The following is a 14,306-nucleotide window of genomic DNA, read 5'->3' as shown; positions in this document are numbered from 1 at the left end:
AATGTTCCAAGAAATATGCTTAGTAAGGGACATTCACTCTTATAAATCTCTAGGTCAGTCATATCCCATAAATAATGAGTAGAAAATGCAAACAAACCTCATATTTAATTTTAATTTTTCTAGTAGCCATATGAATAATAGTTAAAAGAAGCAAGTGAAATTAATTTTGATAATACACTTTTCCCAACCCAACAGAATTCAAAATATTACCATTTTAACATGTCACCAAGGTAAAAATCTTTGGGGGGAACCTAGGCGACTCAGTAAGTTGAGTGTCTGACTTCAGCTTAGGACATGATCTCATGGTTCATGAGTTCTGGCCCCATATTGGGCTCACTGCTGTCAGCACAGAGCCCACTTTGGATCTCCCATCCCCCTCTCTCTCTACCATTCCCTTGCTTTTGTTCTCTCTCTCAAAAATGATAAGATCAGAAAAAATTTTAAGATAAAAACCATTGAGATATTTTATATATTTTTTGTGTGTAGGTGTGTTAAGTCTTTAAAATCTAGTGTGTATTTTACTCTCAGAGCACATCTTACTTCCAAGTAGTGACATTTCAAGTGCTCAGGAGCCACATGTGACCACCATACTGGACAGTGCAATTCTAGATGCTTAGATGGTAGGTATGTTTAAGGCAATTTTGATTCTATAGGAAAATCATTAATTGTTGCTAAACAAAAAGAATCTCTCCCTAATGCCCCAAATCAATTGAATATTAATATTTTCTTTTAGATACAAATACAGGCATTTATGAACAGTACTTTTGGAAAAATCTTGTCTTCTCAGCTGGCCCTTCAGCTTCTTCAAAGGTATTTATAGTGCATTAAGCAGTATAGTTTCTAGGTGGGATAACTTTGTATTTGAAAATACAATTTCAAATAAGATATTTTTGGAAATCTCTCCTCCGTAAACTTTAAGACTTATAAACATTAATCTTTAAATTGCCATTAAATAGATTGGTAAAAATTTGAAATATAGTATGATATTTCTCATTGCATTTTTTGAAGCAGAAAGTCTTCCAATAAGAAAATGAAATTATTTCACATGATTTTTCCTCCAGCTGGGTAATATATCTGAAGTTGATTTCATAGATGTTATTGGAAAGGGAACAAATAATATTTAATTCTGCATACTGCAAGGATTTCTAGAAGTGAAGTTATCAAAGGGTAGCAGATCCTCAAAGTTCTCATTTTTCCTCTGGAGTGCTCCTGCTGCTTCCTTTTCCTCTATTCCTGACAATGGTGCTCTCCTAAAGGGCAGGGCAGCCTGGACTGGATGCCATTTCCTTTGAGTTCAGGGGGGGCTCATGGCTCATGTTAGGGATCCTTCGGGAATGCTCCCCTGAGAGCCAGTGCATCTGGTTTGGGCCCAGCTTTGCTATATAGCTCCACATCTCTCTAATGTTGGATCATACCAGTGAGACTTCACCTCATGAGACCAGTGAAAGAGTCAAAACAGACAGAAAATGAGTTTGACAAATGGTAATACTGTACAGACAGATGGCAGCACCATTTTCTTTTTGATTTCTCTGTCTCTGTCTCTTTCTGTGTGTCTGTCTTTCTTTTTACCCATAGCACACTGGTGTTAATTCACTTTCTTATCAGGATGTTATTATCCTAGTATTTCCTGTGCATCACTTAGTCTGAAGGTGGAAGTGATATTTGGCAGACAGATCATTGTTTTCATTATGGCTATTTGGAATTATGTGAGCATTACTGTTGTCAGAGGGATGCTCAGTGTGTTCCCCTCCATCTTTGCTAAGTCAACCCTTGCCCCCCATCTTTTCATTGTCAGTTTAAATGTCCTTTTCTAAGGAAGTCTTTCTTGCCTCGCCAGACTTGGCTGGGTTCCCTTGATATATGCATTCCTGGTCCCCTTGTAATTTAAATGATTTTTTTAAAACATAGCTCTTGACTAAGTCTGCATTTTCCATAAGATAACTGGAGGCTCCAAGAGGGCTGGCTCCACACCTGTCTTGTTCCTCACCGCATCCCAGGACAGTGCATGAGGTCTGGCATGAGTATTTGTCAAATGAGGGAATGAATGGATTTTTAGGATGGCAGCAGTTCTTAAGTATGTTTCTCATTGACTTTTTAATTATTCACCCTCACTCACTTTCAGATTCCAGAAGCTGAACATCCCCTGTCTTCAGTTAGAAATAAACCATACCATCGAGCGTATTCTTCAGTATTACGTGGCTGAACTTGAAGCTACAAAGAAGGCAAGGTCATGTTTATAAACAGAGTGGTACTTTAGTACAAAAAAAAAAAAAGTATTCTGAAAGTATTGCCCTTATTATCTGAAGCCAAGCTTTTCAAAATGATCCTTTCACTGCTAAGTACCTCTGATGTGCCCCTCCAAATGTGGGAAGGTGTTGACAGTGTATGTCATTGGACAGCCAGATTTACATCCCTATGCTCTTAAGAACAGGGTTTGTTTGTTTGTTTTTGTAACAGCATTTATGTGTGTGTTGGAAAGCCCATTTAAGTTAATATTTCTGTGTAGAGAAATATGGGCTCTGGAGAATATTGTGACAGATATAATGTAGCTTATTGCTCCCTTATTTGAATATCTCCTTAAAATTTGGGATAAAATACAGAAAAAAATATACATGTAATGGGGAGTAAGGGTTTAGAGAGAATTAAATGTCATATATTGGAAACATCGTAGTTTCTGAGCCACAGATGATCTCTAAAGTGCATTTACATATTTATTGACTAGCTCCTATACATAAAACATGTGAGTGCAAATGTATTGAATATCTTTTGCCTTTTCCATTGTATTGAATTTTAAACATCAATACCGTATCTTTAATTCCAGCTTTATCATTCTCAAAAAGATGACCCGCCTCTGGCTCGCAACATGCCCCCTATAGCAGGCAAAATACTTTGGGTGAGGCAGCTCTATCGCCGGATAAGTGAGCCCATCAACTATTTCTTCGTAAGCCAGTAATTCCATTTACAGTATGAGGATTACAGTAGTTTTAATAGAAGATGTATATTTTATCCTATAACGTTTGTGTCCAATAAAGTCGTGAGAGCTAACTAATTCTTTCACTGGCAAAAAAAAATTTAGTTTATAAATATGCCTGAGGGTGACCAAGCCAATTCCTTCATGTTTAGTAGATAAGCTCACTTAATTGCAGTTAATCTCTAAGGGGGAGAGTCTTATAACTTTATGGCTTTTAGTAATAAAAGATACTTTATCAAGGCTTTTAAAGAGTCATTGTTTTGAAAATAATAAAAGTACAAGCATAATCCTGAAGCTTACTTCTCTGTGTGGACAGATATGTCACTGACATATATAAGTGGAAGTGAAGACAGTCTTAGAGAGTATATTCCTTTTTAAAAATTTCTTTTAATGTTTATTTATTTTTGAGAGAGAGAGAGAGACACACACACACACACAGCGTGAGTGGGGGAGGAGCAGAGAGAGAGAGAGAGAGAGAGAGGCACACGATTTCGAAGCAGGCTCCAGGCTCTGAAGTGTCAGTACAGAGCCTGATGTGGGACTCAAACCCACGAACCGCGAGATCATGACCTGAGCCGAAGTCAGATGCTTAACCAACTGAGCCACCCAGGTGCCCCAGAGACACTATTCCTGAATAAAGAATTGAGATCTAGAACAAAGTATAATGGAGTATATGCATTCTCTGTGTCCTTAAGATTATTAGATTTCTGAAAAATCCCAGGATACTCTTAGGCCATGTTGTCATTTTGAAATTGCCAGTTTGTCTTGTCTTTGTTTTTTGTGTGGTTTGGTTTGGTTTTGTAAAGAGACAGAGTAACAACGCAGAGTTGGCTTGCTTCGGGTGGCATCTTATGCCTAAATACAGAAGGAAATAACTACCAAAAATAGTCTTGCAGTAATTTTAGTATTTAAGCATTTTTGGATATTAAAATTTTTATTGTTGCTGTTTGACTGCTATCATTTATTTTACTGTTCTCACTATTTGTAAAAATATTAAAACGCTGGCCTTAGAGAAGAGGCCAGGACGGGGACTCCATTGCTGATTGACTCTGCAGTGAGATTGCTGTGTTTTTGACATCTGTGAGTCAAAAAATAAGGCTTTCAGTTTTTATGTAAAGAAATTTGGTTTTTGTTCTTTGATGTACAGTTACTTTTTTTTTTGGTGCTGGAATTTGGGGATTTTCCCTGATATTCACAGCTCAAGGAAAATCACTCCATTGTATCTTGCCCAGAAAATTGGGAAGGGAATAGAGAATTGAAAGCAGAGGCTCTCAGCCTGGCTGGCTGTAAGGCTAGATAGACCTCTCTTTCTTCTTAAATCCTTTATTTCCTTTTCCAGTTTTCCCTTTCTGCTGGTAATGTTTCTCTACTTCCATCTTTAGTTTGTATGGCTTTCCTCACCTCTATTTTACTCTGAAGCAAAATCTAAGTTGCTAACATAATTAATTATTTGATGACATTTTAAGTACCAACAGCTTTATGATTTGGATACAAAAACAACCAACAATCTTTTAATTATAAATCTTTTTTTCCCCTTAAAAAAACAGAAAAACTCAGAAATTTTGTCAAGTGCAGAAGGTAAAGCTGTCATTCGTCAGTATAACAAAATTTCCTATGTTCTGGTGGAATTCGAGGTGGTCTATCACACAGCCTGGGTCAGAGAGATCTCGCAGTTACAGTATGGTGTGTATAAGACTATGCAGTGACTCTAAGGAGGGGGTGTTAGGTGATTTTGAATGAATTCATGGTTCTGGAGAATTTTTACATCCCTTTAATGCAACATTATGATCGTCATATTTAGCTTTGGGAATGATACAATTATATCTTTTTAAAATACAATTGTTTCTTTACAGTTACTAAATAATATTCTGATTTTATAAGCAACAGTTGCCATCACCTTAAAGTTGATATACTTAGATTGTGACTTCACACTAAGAAACAGTATTTAAAAGTAAATATCGAGACTCTTCATAGGTAGTTCTCCATAGATTTAGGGAAGTTTTCATCTTCAATTTTATCATGTTGTAGATTCAAATCTCAGTCCCAATCAGGGGAGAAAGAATTGCACTTTGCTGGTTTTCCTTCCTTCCTTCCTTCCTTCCTCCCTTCTTTCCTTCCTTCCCTCTTTCCCTTCCTTCCTTCCCTCCCCCTCCCCCTTCCCTCCCTCTTTCCCTTCCTTCCTTCCTTCCTTCCTTCCTTCCTTCCTTCCTTCCTTCCCTCCCCCCTCCCTCCCTCTTTCCTCCCTCCCTTCCTTCCTTCCTTTCTTCCCTCCCTCCCCCCTCCCTCCCTCTTTCCCTTCCTTCCTTCCTTCCTTCCTTCCTTCCTTCCTTCCTTCCTTCCCTCTCCTTCCTTCCCTCTCCTTCCTTCCCCTTCCCTCCCTCCTTTTTTCCTCCCTCACTTCCTTCCTTTCTTTTTCTATAACGGAATTTTACTTCACTTTGAGCTCCAGTAGATTCACAGTATTAGGGCTATGTCTAGGTACCTCTGAGAGGTGCCAAGGCATTGGGCAGAATTCACTGTGAAGCAGAGGAAGGCTGATTTCAAGCCATCATCTGTCCATACGGGCATGATCTGGGGTGTTGTTACTGTGTGGGCTCAATTGTTAGGCGGTCCAGGTTCCTGCTTTGTCCCATCTTAGCCTTCAGCTTTATCCATAACCTTGATGGAACCCTGACTGTAGTCCCTGATAGAAAGGTCTCTCCTTCCATGCCAGGATCTCCACCCCAGCAGGGTATACAGAATTGCAGGGACAGGAAGCACAAATCCTACAGTTGGGTCCCTGGGAGTGATGGTACGAGGGGCTGCTCTTTTCCTGCCTCTTGGTTCCTGACCCATATATTTTAGCTATTGAAGACACCTCACCATTACAAGCTATTGATTCATTCATGCCTGTGTCCTGGAGGACGGGGCCCCAACTCTGCAGGCTGTCTTCCCCACCTGGCCCCTCAGTTTAGCTTTTAATAAGCCACTCGTATCAGGCCAACTGTTTCTGGGTAATGAGTACAGTAGGACCCTATGGAGGCAGGGTCCATAGAGGCAGCTAAGAGCAACACTCTCAAAGGAGCCTTAAGAGAAACTTAAAATTCACATTCTGGAAAAGGGCAGAAGAGAATTGTTAACTGAAGAATGGAACATGTTCTATTTTGCTTGTATAATACCATACATTTTTCTACTTTTCTTTTTCCCGGTGGTTTTTCCTCTTATTGGCACATGCTCAAAAACAAGTTCACCACTTACCAGTTCCATAAAGCTCCTTGTTCCCCCAGCAGAAAATAACGTCTTCCTACTCCAGAGTCCTCTATATGCTTTATCTGCTGTTCTTTCTCATGACACTTACTGCTTTGTGGATCTGTCTTATCTCCCCTACACATTCGAAGGGTACTCTCTATGTCTGTTTCATCCTTGTAACCTTTAAATAACAGTGATAGCTGACACTTATATAGTTCTTACCATGTGCCAGGCTTTGTCAAAGCACTTTACATATGCAGCTTCCTTTTAAGCCTCATGGCGACCCTATGAGGAACTATAATTATCCTCATTTTATAGAAGAGGAAACTGAGGTACTGGGAGATTAAGCCCCTTGCACAAGATTATCACACAGCTAGGAAATGGCAAAGCTGGGATTTAAATCTGCCTTTTCCTATGAAATGGAAATAAATTGTGAAGTGGAAATAAATTGTTCTGCAAAGTTTCTTGTTGTATTGATGTGGCTATATTTAACAATATAGGAACTCAGAATAATAATTGGGGATCTGGTGTTGGCCTCTTTTAGATGGTTGCTCTATAAAGTTTAATGAAATGCCACTCAGTTCTGGAGCTGACTTCCTGGCTGTCATTATTCTTAGCGGTCTCGCTGACCATTTTGTCCTTTCAAGAAAGCTCAGTACAGACTTAAGGAAGATAGATTTCATTAGATGAACGTTCCAAGGTTATTTTGGAATTTACTTGGGAGGATCAATGATTTCTGGCCCAATTTAAAAAAGATTCCAAACGAATTAAGTAAAATTTTTAGTTGAAATCCTCATGCAACCAGCAGCATTAAGAACCATCTCAAGACTAATTGATGAATAAAAGTCAACTAACTTCAAAGGGCTATACAGACTATTTTATTTTACTAGAAATTCAATGCAGCCACATTCTATGAAGCAATGTGAGGCTTGGAAGATACATAGGGAATTCTCATGGTAGTAGTGTTTGTTAATATAAGGTGTAATTTAAGCTAGCACATACTCGTCTAGAAGTGTGTTATTATTATGCCTCTAGAAATAATTCAGGTTAGGATAACAAATAAGCTATGGCTACTCACCACTGACCGGGATTATTTATTTCAATTCATAATAAAAAGCATGCCTGAAAATTCCTATGTATATGAATGATATTCAGGTAGTAGTTTCAGCGTAGCCTAAAAAAGTCTTCCTCTACAACCTAGAAGTTTACAATGTCATGGTGTTTAATAAACATTAATTATTGATACTGAACTTCGTTACTAGAAATTCAAGATGGAGGCTTAGTTCAGATAAGCCTCTTTAAAGAAGCAGTTTGGGGTTGTGAGAAAGAGTTCATTATATGAGGTGTGTCATATTTTGTAGCGTGTACTCCTTCCATTTCTCTCACAGGGGTTAAATCACAATCCATTAAAATAAACTACATTGCATTATAGCTTTCTTAGATCCACTCACAAAAGTATTGCAGTTCATAGCACGAAGACTATATGTTCTTCGTCCATTTTTATCTCTCTGGATCTGATTGTATGGCTTTGCAGACACTCTGCATTCATTTATCTGAGTTTTGAGCACTGACCACATGTCAGATGCTATGCCTTAGCACCTAGGATATCCAAAACTATTGTTCTATTAAGAAGTCAGTACCCAGTGGAAAGACAGGCATGTAAACATGGCTGGAAGCAGGAAAGAAATCCAAAAAAAACTAATGCCAATAATCATTTATTTGTAGCTTTACAAGCCACACTTTTTGTGCGACACCCAGAGACGGGGAAGTTGCTGGTTAATTTTGATCCCAAAATTTTGGAAGTTGTTCGGGAAACTAAGTGCATGATAAAAATGAAGCTGGATGTACCAGAAGAGGCAAAGAGATTGCTAAAACTGGAGAATAAATTGAAAGCAGATAAGTTGCATTTGCAGGTAAGATAGATTATATTTTTAAATTATTTTTGAGGGAGTTTTTTGTTTTGGTAAAAGAAAAATACATCACTGGAGTTGTGCTGATGTGATATTGAGGGGAAATTTGTTACTACGTTGATTGTTCATTTTTCTTCAGTTTTATTGAGGTGCAGTTGACAAATAAAATTGTAAGATATTTAAAGTGTGCATCATGATGATTTGATATACATATACATTGTGAAAGTATTCCTGTCATCTAATTAACACATTCATTACCTCATATATATATATACCTCATATATATATATACCTCATATATATATACCTCATATATATATACCTCATATATATATACCTCATATATATATATATATATATACATACCTCATTTATATATATACATACCTCATATATATATATGTGTGTGTGTGTGCGTGTGTGCACACGTGCGCATATATATTATGTATGTTTGTTTCTTTTTTTGGTGAGAATGTTTAAGTTCTACTCTCTTCATAAAATTTGATTATATGCTATAGTGTTGTCAATTATAGCCACCATGTTAATCATCAGATCTCAGTCCTTATTCATCTTTAGCTAAACGATTGCTCCCTTTTACCAAATTCTTCGTATTCCCTCACCACCCCCAGCCCCTGGCAATCACTTTTCTGCTGTTTTTACAAGTTCAGCTTTTTTAGATTCCACATGTAAGTGGCATCATACAGTATTTGTCTTTCTTTGTCTGCCTTATTTCATTTAGCATAATGCCTTCAAGGCCCATCCATGTTGTTCCAAATGGCAGGATGTCTTTCTTTCTCAAGGCTGAGTAATAGTCCATCGCATATATATACCATATTTTCTTTACACATCCATTGATTGATGGATGTTCCCATCATCATTGTAAATAACATGGGAGTCCAGATATCTCTTTGAGACCCTGATGTGGGAATTGCTATATCATATGGTATTTTTATCTTAAAATTTTTTGAGGAAACTCTAGACTGTTTTTCATAGTGGCTGCACCAATTTACATCCACACCAACAGTGCACAAGTGTTCCCTTTTCTCCATATCCTGGCCAACACTTGTTATCTCTTGGGTGTTTGTTTGTTTGTTTTGAGAATAACCATTCTTTTTTTTTTTTTTTTAATTTTTTTTTTCAACGTTTTTTATTTATTTTTGGGACAGAGAGAGACAGAGCATGAACGGGGGAGGGGCAGAGAGAGAGGGAGACACAGAATCGGAAACAGGCTCCAGGCTCCGAGCCATCAGCCCAGAGCCTGACGCGGGGCTCGAACTCACGGAACGCGAGATCGTGACCTGGCTGAAGTCGGACGCTTAACCGACTGCGCCACCCAGGCGCCCCGAGAATAACCATTCTATTAGGCGTGAGGTACCATTTCACCGTGGTTTTGATTTGCATTTCCCAGATGGTTAGTGATAATTGACTACCTTTTCATGTACCTATTGTCCTTTGGTGTCTCTTCTTTGGAAAAATGTCTATTCAGTTCCTTTGCATGTGTTTTAACTGGATTGTTAGTTTTTCGCATTTTTGTTGTTGTTGTTGTTGTTTTTGTTGCCATAGGCTGCCTTTTCATTTTGTTGATGGTTTTCTTTGCTGTGCAGAAGCTTTTTACTTCGATGGAGTGCCACATGTTTATTTTTGCCTTTGTTGCTTATGCTTTTGGTTAAATCCAAAAATCACTGCTAAGACAGCTGTCAAGGAGCTTACCCCATGTTTTCTTTTTTAGAGTTTTACCGTTTCAGGTCTAAAATTTTAGTCTTTAATCCATTTTGAGTTGATTTGTGTGTATGTGTTTAAGATAGGTATCCAGTGTCATTCTTTTGCATGCGACAGTCTAGTTTTCCCAATACTATTTATTTTTTTTTTTTAATTTTTTTTTTCAACGTTTATTTATTTTTGGGACAGAGAGAGACAGAGCATGAACGGGGGAGGGGCAGAGAGAGAGGGAGACACAGAATCGGAAACAGGCTCCAGGCTCTGAGCCATCAGCCCAGAGCCTGACGCGGGGCTCGAACCCACGGACCGCGAGATCGTGACCTGGCTGAAGTCGGACGCTTAACCGACTGCGCCACCCAGGCGCCCCCCAATACTATTTATTGAGGAGACTGTCCTTTCCTCATTGTATATTTTTGGCTCCTTTGTATATTCTTGCTTCTTTGTAAATTAATTGACCATATGTCAGGGATTTATTTCTGGGCTCTTTATTCTTTTCCTTTCCTTTCCTTTCCTTTCCTTTTATTTTATTTTATTTTAAATTTCAATATAGTTAGCATACCATGTTATATTCCCTTGTTTCTTCTTGATAGTATTAAAATACTGATGTGAAAACAGAATACTGGGAATATAAAAGGTGGAAAGGAGTTGATAACTTTGAAACTATTAAGGAAACATTGAAACAGCTTAATATTATTAATTTGAGGAAGGATTGATTGGAATCCTTATTTCCCATCACACCCTGCAATAAATTATGAAATGGCCAAAAATTGATCATTACGGTTCATCTCTAAAAAAATATCTAAAAGAAAATATATAAGCCTATTAATTCTGATTGTGCATACATTTATTTTGATTCAAGAAAACAAGTGTGACATCAATAATAAGTATGCTTTCATGTGTTCCAGAACGGGGAAAAACTTATAATGAGAGACATCTTGAAAAGATAATTATCCATGCTATTTAAAATAGCATAAATAGAGAAAGGTAATTAAATAGTAAATATGAAAAATACAACTCTAGAAAGCTCCACTGACTTGCTCTTTAAAGGAGATGCTAAGGTAATTTACAGGTGAGGAAAAAGTATGGTAAATTAATATAAATTTAGGTGAACGGCCTTAATCTTGGCAGGACCATGAGGAAACAGGTATAATGACACCTTCCTGGTGTGAATCAAAATATGACTTGCTTTAAAATAAATTAAAGTAAAACACACCATTTTGACTTTCAACAGGGTCTTCTGCAGTATTATGATGAGTTATGTCAGGAAGTGCCTTCAGTGTTTGTCAATCTGATGACCCCGAGAATGAAAAAGGTTGGTAATGCCGAAGGTTTTATATTGATTTCCCTGGTGTTTAAAATTAGATTCCCGTTCCACAGATTATGGATTTTATCTATTCTTGCCTAGATCCGCTATCTTTCTAGTTCAACATTATAGCTCTATTTCTCCTATAGAATGATTTCTTGTCAACAAGTTTTGTTGCCTTTGAAAAACAACTAAATCTAAATAACGAGCACTTTCTAAGAATCCATGATTCTTCATGGACAGCCAAAGGTGATTAAAAAACAAAGTCACCTTTACCAAGTATAATGGAGAGAAATAAAATTAAGGAAATATAACCTATAATATTTCCAGGTAATAAAAAGAAAGCCTTTTTAAGTAAATGCAAATGTTGTTGTTAATCATGGAATCTGCTATTTTTTTTTCTTTTCTTTTTCTAGGTGGAATCTGTGTTGAGACAAGGGCTCACAATATTAACATGGTCATCTTTAACACTAGAGAGCTTCTTTCAAGAAGTTGACTCAGTTTTGGATATGTTCAATCAACTTTTAAAGAAGGTATGATAAATACATTTTTTAACTACATACATTAATACTCAGGCTATAAATAATAGTTTGCTTATCTATGAAAGCTATTTAAAGGATGTGACTCTTAACTAAAAGGACATCTATTGAGTTAAAAAAAATAATGCTTTATGTTTCTCTAACTGCTTTGGGGCCTTTTCATGCAGAGTTGCCTTGTTTTTGTCTCTGAATTACTTGCCTTCAATATGTTAAAATGGTAGTTCAACTCCACAGTGTAGTTTAGAAAATGGAATAATTGTAGACTGTGGAAAATGGCAAAATGGAGTGCTTAAATATTAATACATCTAATGTTAGTTAGATGAGGCATTCACCTAATGGAGACTGTGTATTGATTTCTGACATCTTTTCTACATAGAACATGCATACCTTCTTAGATGTGCTTTTCTCTGATGACAGCAGGGTCAATAGACAAAACTCAGAGGCTTGAGAGTCAGATAAATCTAGGTACAATGATCTGCCTTTTGCGTTCCTTCCCAGGTTACTTTGCTTATCTGAGCCTTTGTTTCTTTAGCTGTAAAACTTGGGTAGTAATGAGTCATGGGCCAGAAGAAGGATTAAAAGAGATAACGTATATCAGATTATGACATATGTTGCTGCTCTATAAAACTTTAGTTCCACGTCAAGCTTTCTTTGTAAATGTACTCCTACAATTTCCACCAAATTATCTTGGCTCAGGCCCCAAGTTTCGAGATACAGCCCTCTAAATTATTTTATAACTCAAGTACATCTTGGATGAAAGAAGAATTTTCCTCTCCATGTTTTTTCTTCTTGGTAGATCAGCGACTTGTGTGAAATGCATATTGATACAGTTCTAAAGGAGATAGCCAAAACTGTGTTAATTTCCCTGCCTGAAAGTGGTGCCACCAAAGTAGAAGATATGTTGACACTCAATGAGGTATGCATTTATGTGTTATATTTTAATCATAGAAATACTGGCTCATATACTTAAAATGCGAATTTATAATCTAAACGTGGAAATCTCTGTTAGTAGTATATAGACATCCTTGCTTTTTTGGAAATCCTCAGATTCAAAGACTTACAAGGCTTCAACAACTCAAGTCCATGGCCACACCCTAGATAGGATCTTACTAATATCCTCAACCTCATGCTGGGGTTTCCTGGGGTTCCTTCCATCAGTGGTTTACTGCTCTTCCTCCTCTGTGTTTACTCCCAGGGCAATATCGACTACCTCTTGGTTTTGACTACCACATCCTTGCCCTTTAAGCCACTCACAGAAATCTGGGAGTTATTTGGAGTCCTTTTCACACTCCCATTTCCTACCTCCAGTCAGTCTTCAGGCTTCAGGCCAATTGTCTTCAGGCCAGTTTTTGCCTTTTACTCCAAGTTTGCTTGAATTAATTGCTTCTTCTTCTCCATACTTACTACCCCTTTCTTAGGTCAGGCCCTTAAGGCTCATTTTGAGTTTAGTGCTTGATGTTATGATCTGACTGGTCTCTCTTCTCTATATCTGGCTCCATCATGTCCATTCTCCACATTGCCACCAAATCTGATTGTGAAACTCGTGATCTTAAATCCTTCAACCAGCAGTGGCATCTAGTCTCCATAGGACAAAACCTAACCTCAGCATCACATTATAGTGAAATTATTTGAGTATCTATTTATTCTCCATTGGCTCAAAATTACAAAAATAGGAACCCTAACGGTCTGGCACATAACACATAGCACACATAACACAATCTCTCCTAGAAGTACTCACTTTACATCTTGAACTGGACTCTTTTATTTCTTGCCTGCCATGTGCTTCTGCTACACTTACTCTGCTGGTTGGGGTCACCTTGCTAGTGTCCTTTTCAAGACAACCAAGGGTGCCTCTGTCTCATGGGCTCCAATCCTGCCTATGGGATACAGGGCCCTTTGACCCTGTTGCTATAGAAATTCAGCTTCTTCTTTCCAGGACACCTCTTCATGCCTTTAGGGGTTTGGATAAGCCAGCTGGCCTCTTGCCTCAGGACTAATTAGACATGAGTCAGCCCCTTCATCCCCAAATTCTAGAGGACATGGGTCAAGTTCTCTGAGTAGTTATTTTGAAGGACGCTACACTTATTTCTACCTGATCTCTACCGATGATTAAGCTTCCTTTCTATAATCTCAAGATGGGCAAAGGGCTAATGGTTGCCTCCCCTGCTACCATTTAAGAATTCACTTCTTCATAATATGTAGGACCTTAAAATCATTTGTTCCCAGCACTGGGACCTTGGCTGTAACAGAGACAACACTAAATGATCCATTTTTACATCCTGTTCTTGGAGCATGCAAATTTAAAATGATTGTGTCTTCCTGGCTATTCGTTCCATCATTGTTAAGCTTTTTATCCTTGAAGTTTATTGTGTTTGACATTAATGTAGCTACACTGGCTTTGTTCGGTTATTATTTCCCAGATATATCTTTTTCTATTCTGTTTTTTTTCAACCTTTCTGGGTTCTCCTATTTTAGGTTTTCTCTTATAAAGAATATTTAGCTGTATTTAATCTCCTGTAAAAAAATCTATCATTTTTTTTTTACAAATTACTATATAAATTTAATACACTTCCAGTCAGAATTCCTATACAATTCTTTTCATAAATTGTATTAAATTATATTATTTTAAATTAATT

The 14,306-nt window shown here is 37.5% G+C and overlaps 1 protein-coding gene across 2 annotated transcripts in view; it reads left to right on the top strand.

The window, feature by feature from the left end:
- Positions 1–14,306, top strand: part of DNAH8 (dynein axonemal heavy chain 8) — a 321,754-nt gene that overhangs the window by 56,624 nt on the left and 250,824 nt on the right. For both annotated transcript variants that reach the window (XM_047102369.1, XM_047102370.1), the window contains exons 13-20: positions 734–810; positions 2,123–2,222; positions 2,822–2,941; positions 4,519–4,654; positions 7,925–8,112; positions 11,060–11,140; positions 11,548–11,664; positions 12,467–12,586. In XM_047102369.1, the coding sequence (XP_046958325.1) occupies positions 734–810; positions 2,123–2,222; positions 2,822–2,941; positions 4,519–4,654; positions 7,925–8,112; positions 11,060–11,140; positions 11,548–11,664; positions 12,467–12,586 (939 nt within the window). The remainder of the gene's footprint in view (positions 1–733; positions 811–2,122; positions 2,223–2,821; positions 2,942–4,518; positions 4,655–7,924; positions 8,113–11,059; positions 11,141–11,547; positions 11,665–12,466; positions 12,587–14,306) is intronic.

This window comes from Lynx rufus, unplaced genomic scaffold (assembly GCF_022079265.1).
Source record: "Lynx rufus isolate CCGP_SWC_20201006 ecotype Redwood Valley unplaced genomic scaffold, mLynRuf1.p SCAF_6, whole genome shotgun sequence".
Classification (NCBI taxonomy): domain Eukaryota; kingdom Metazoa; phylum Chordata; class Mammalia; order Carnivora; family Felidae; genus Lynx; species Lynx rufus.
The sequence above is the reverse complement of the archived record's forward strand: the minus strand, read 5'-3'. Positions and strand labels throughout refer to the sequence as shown.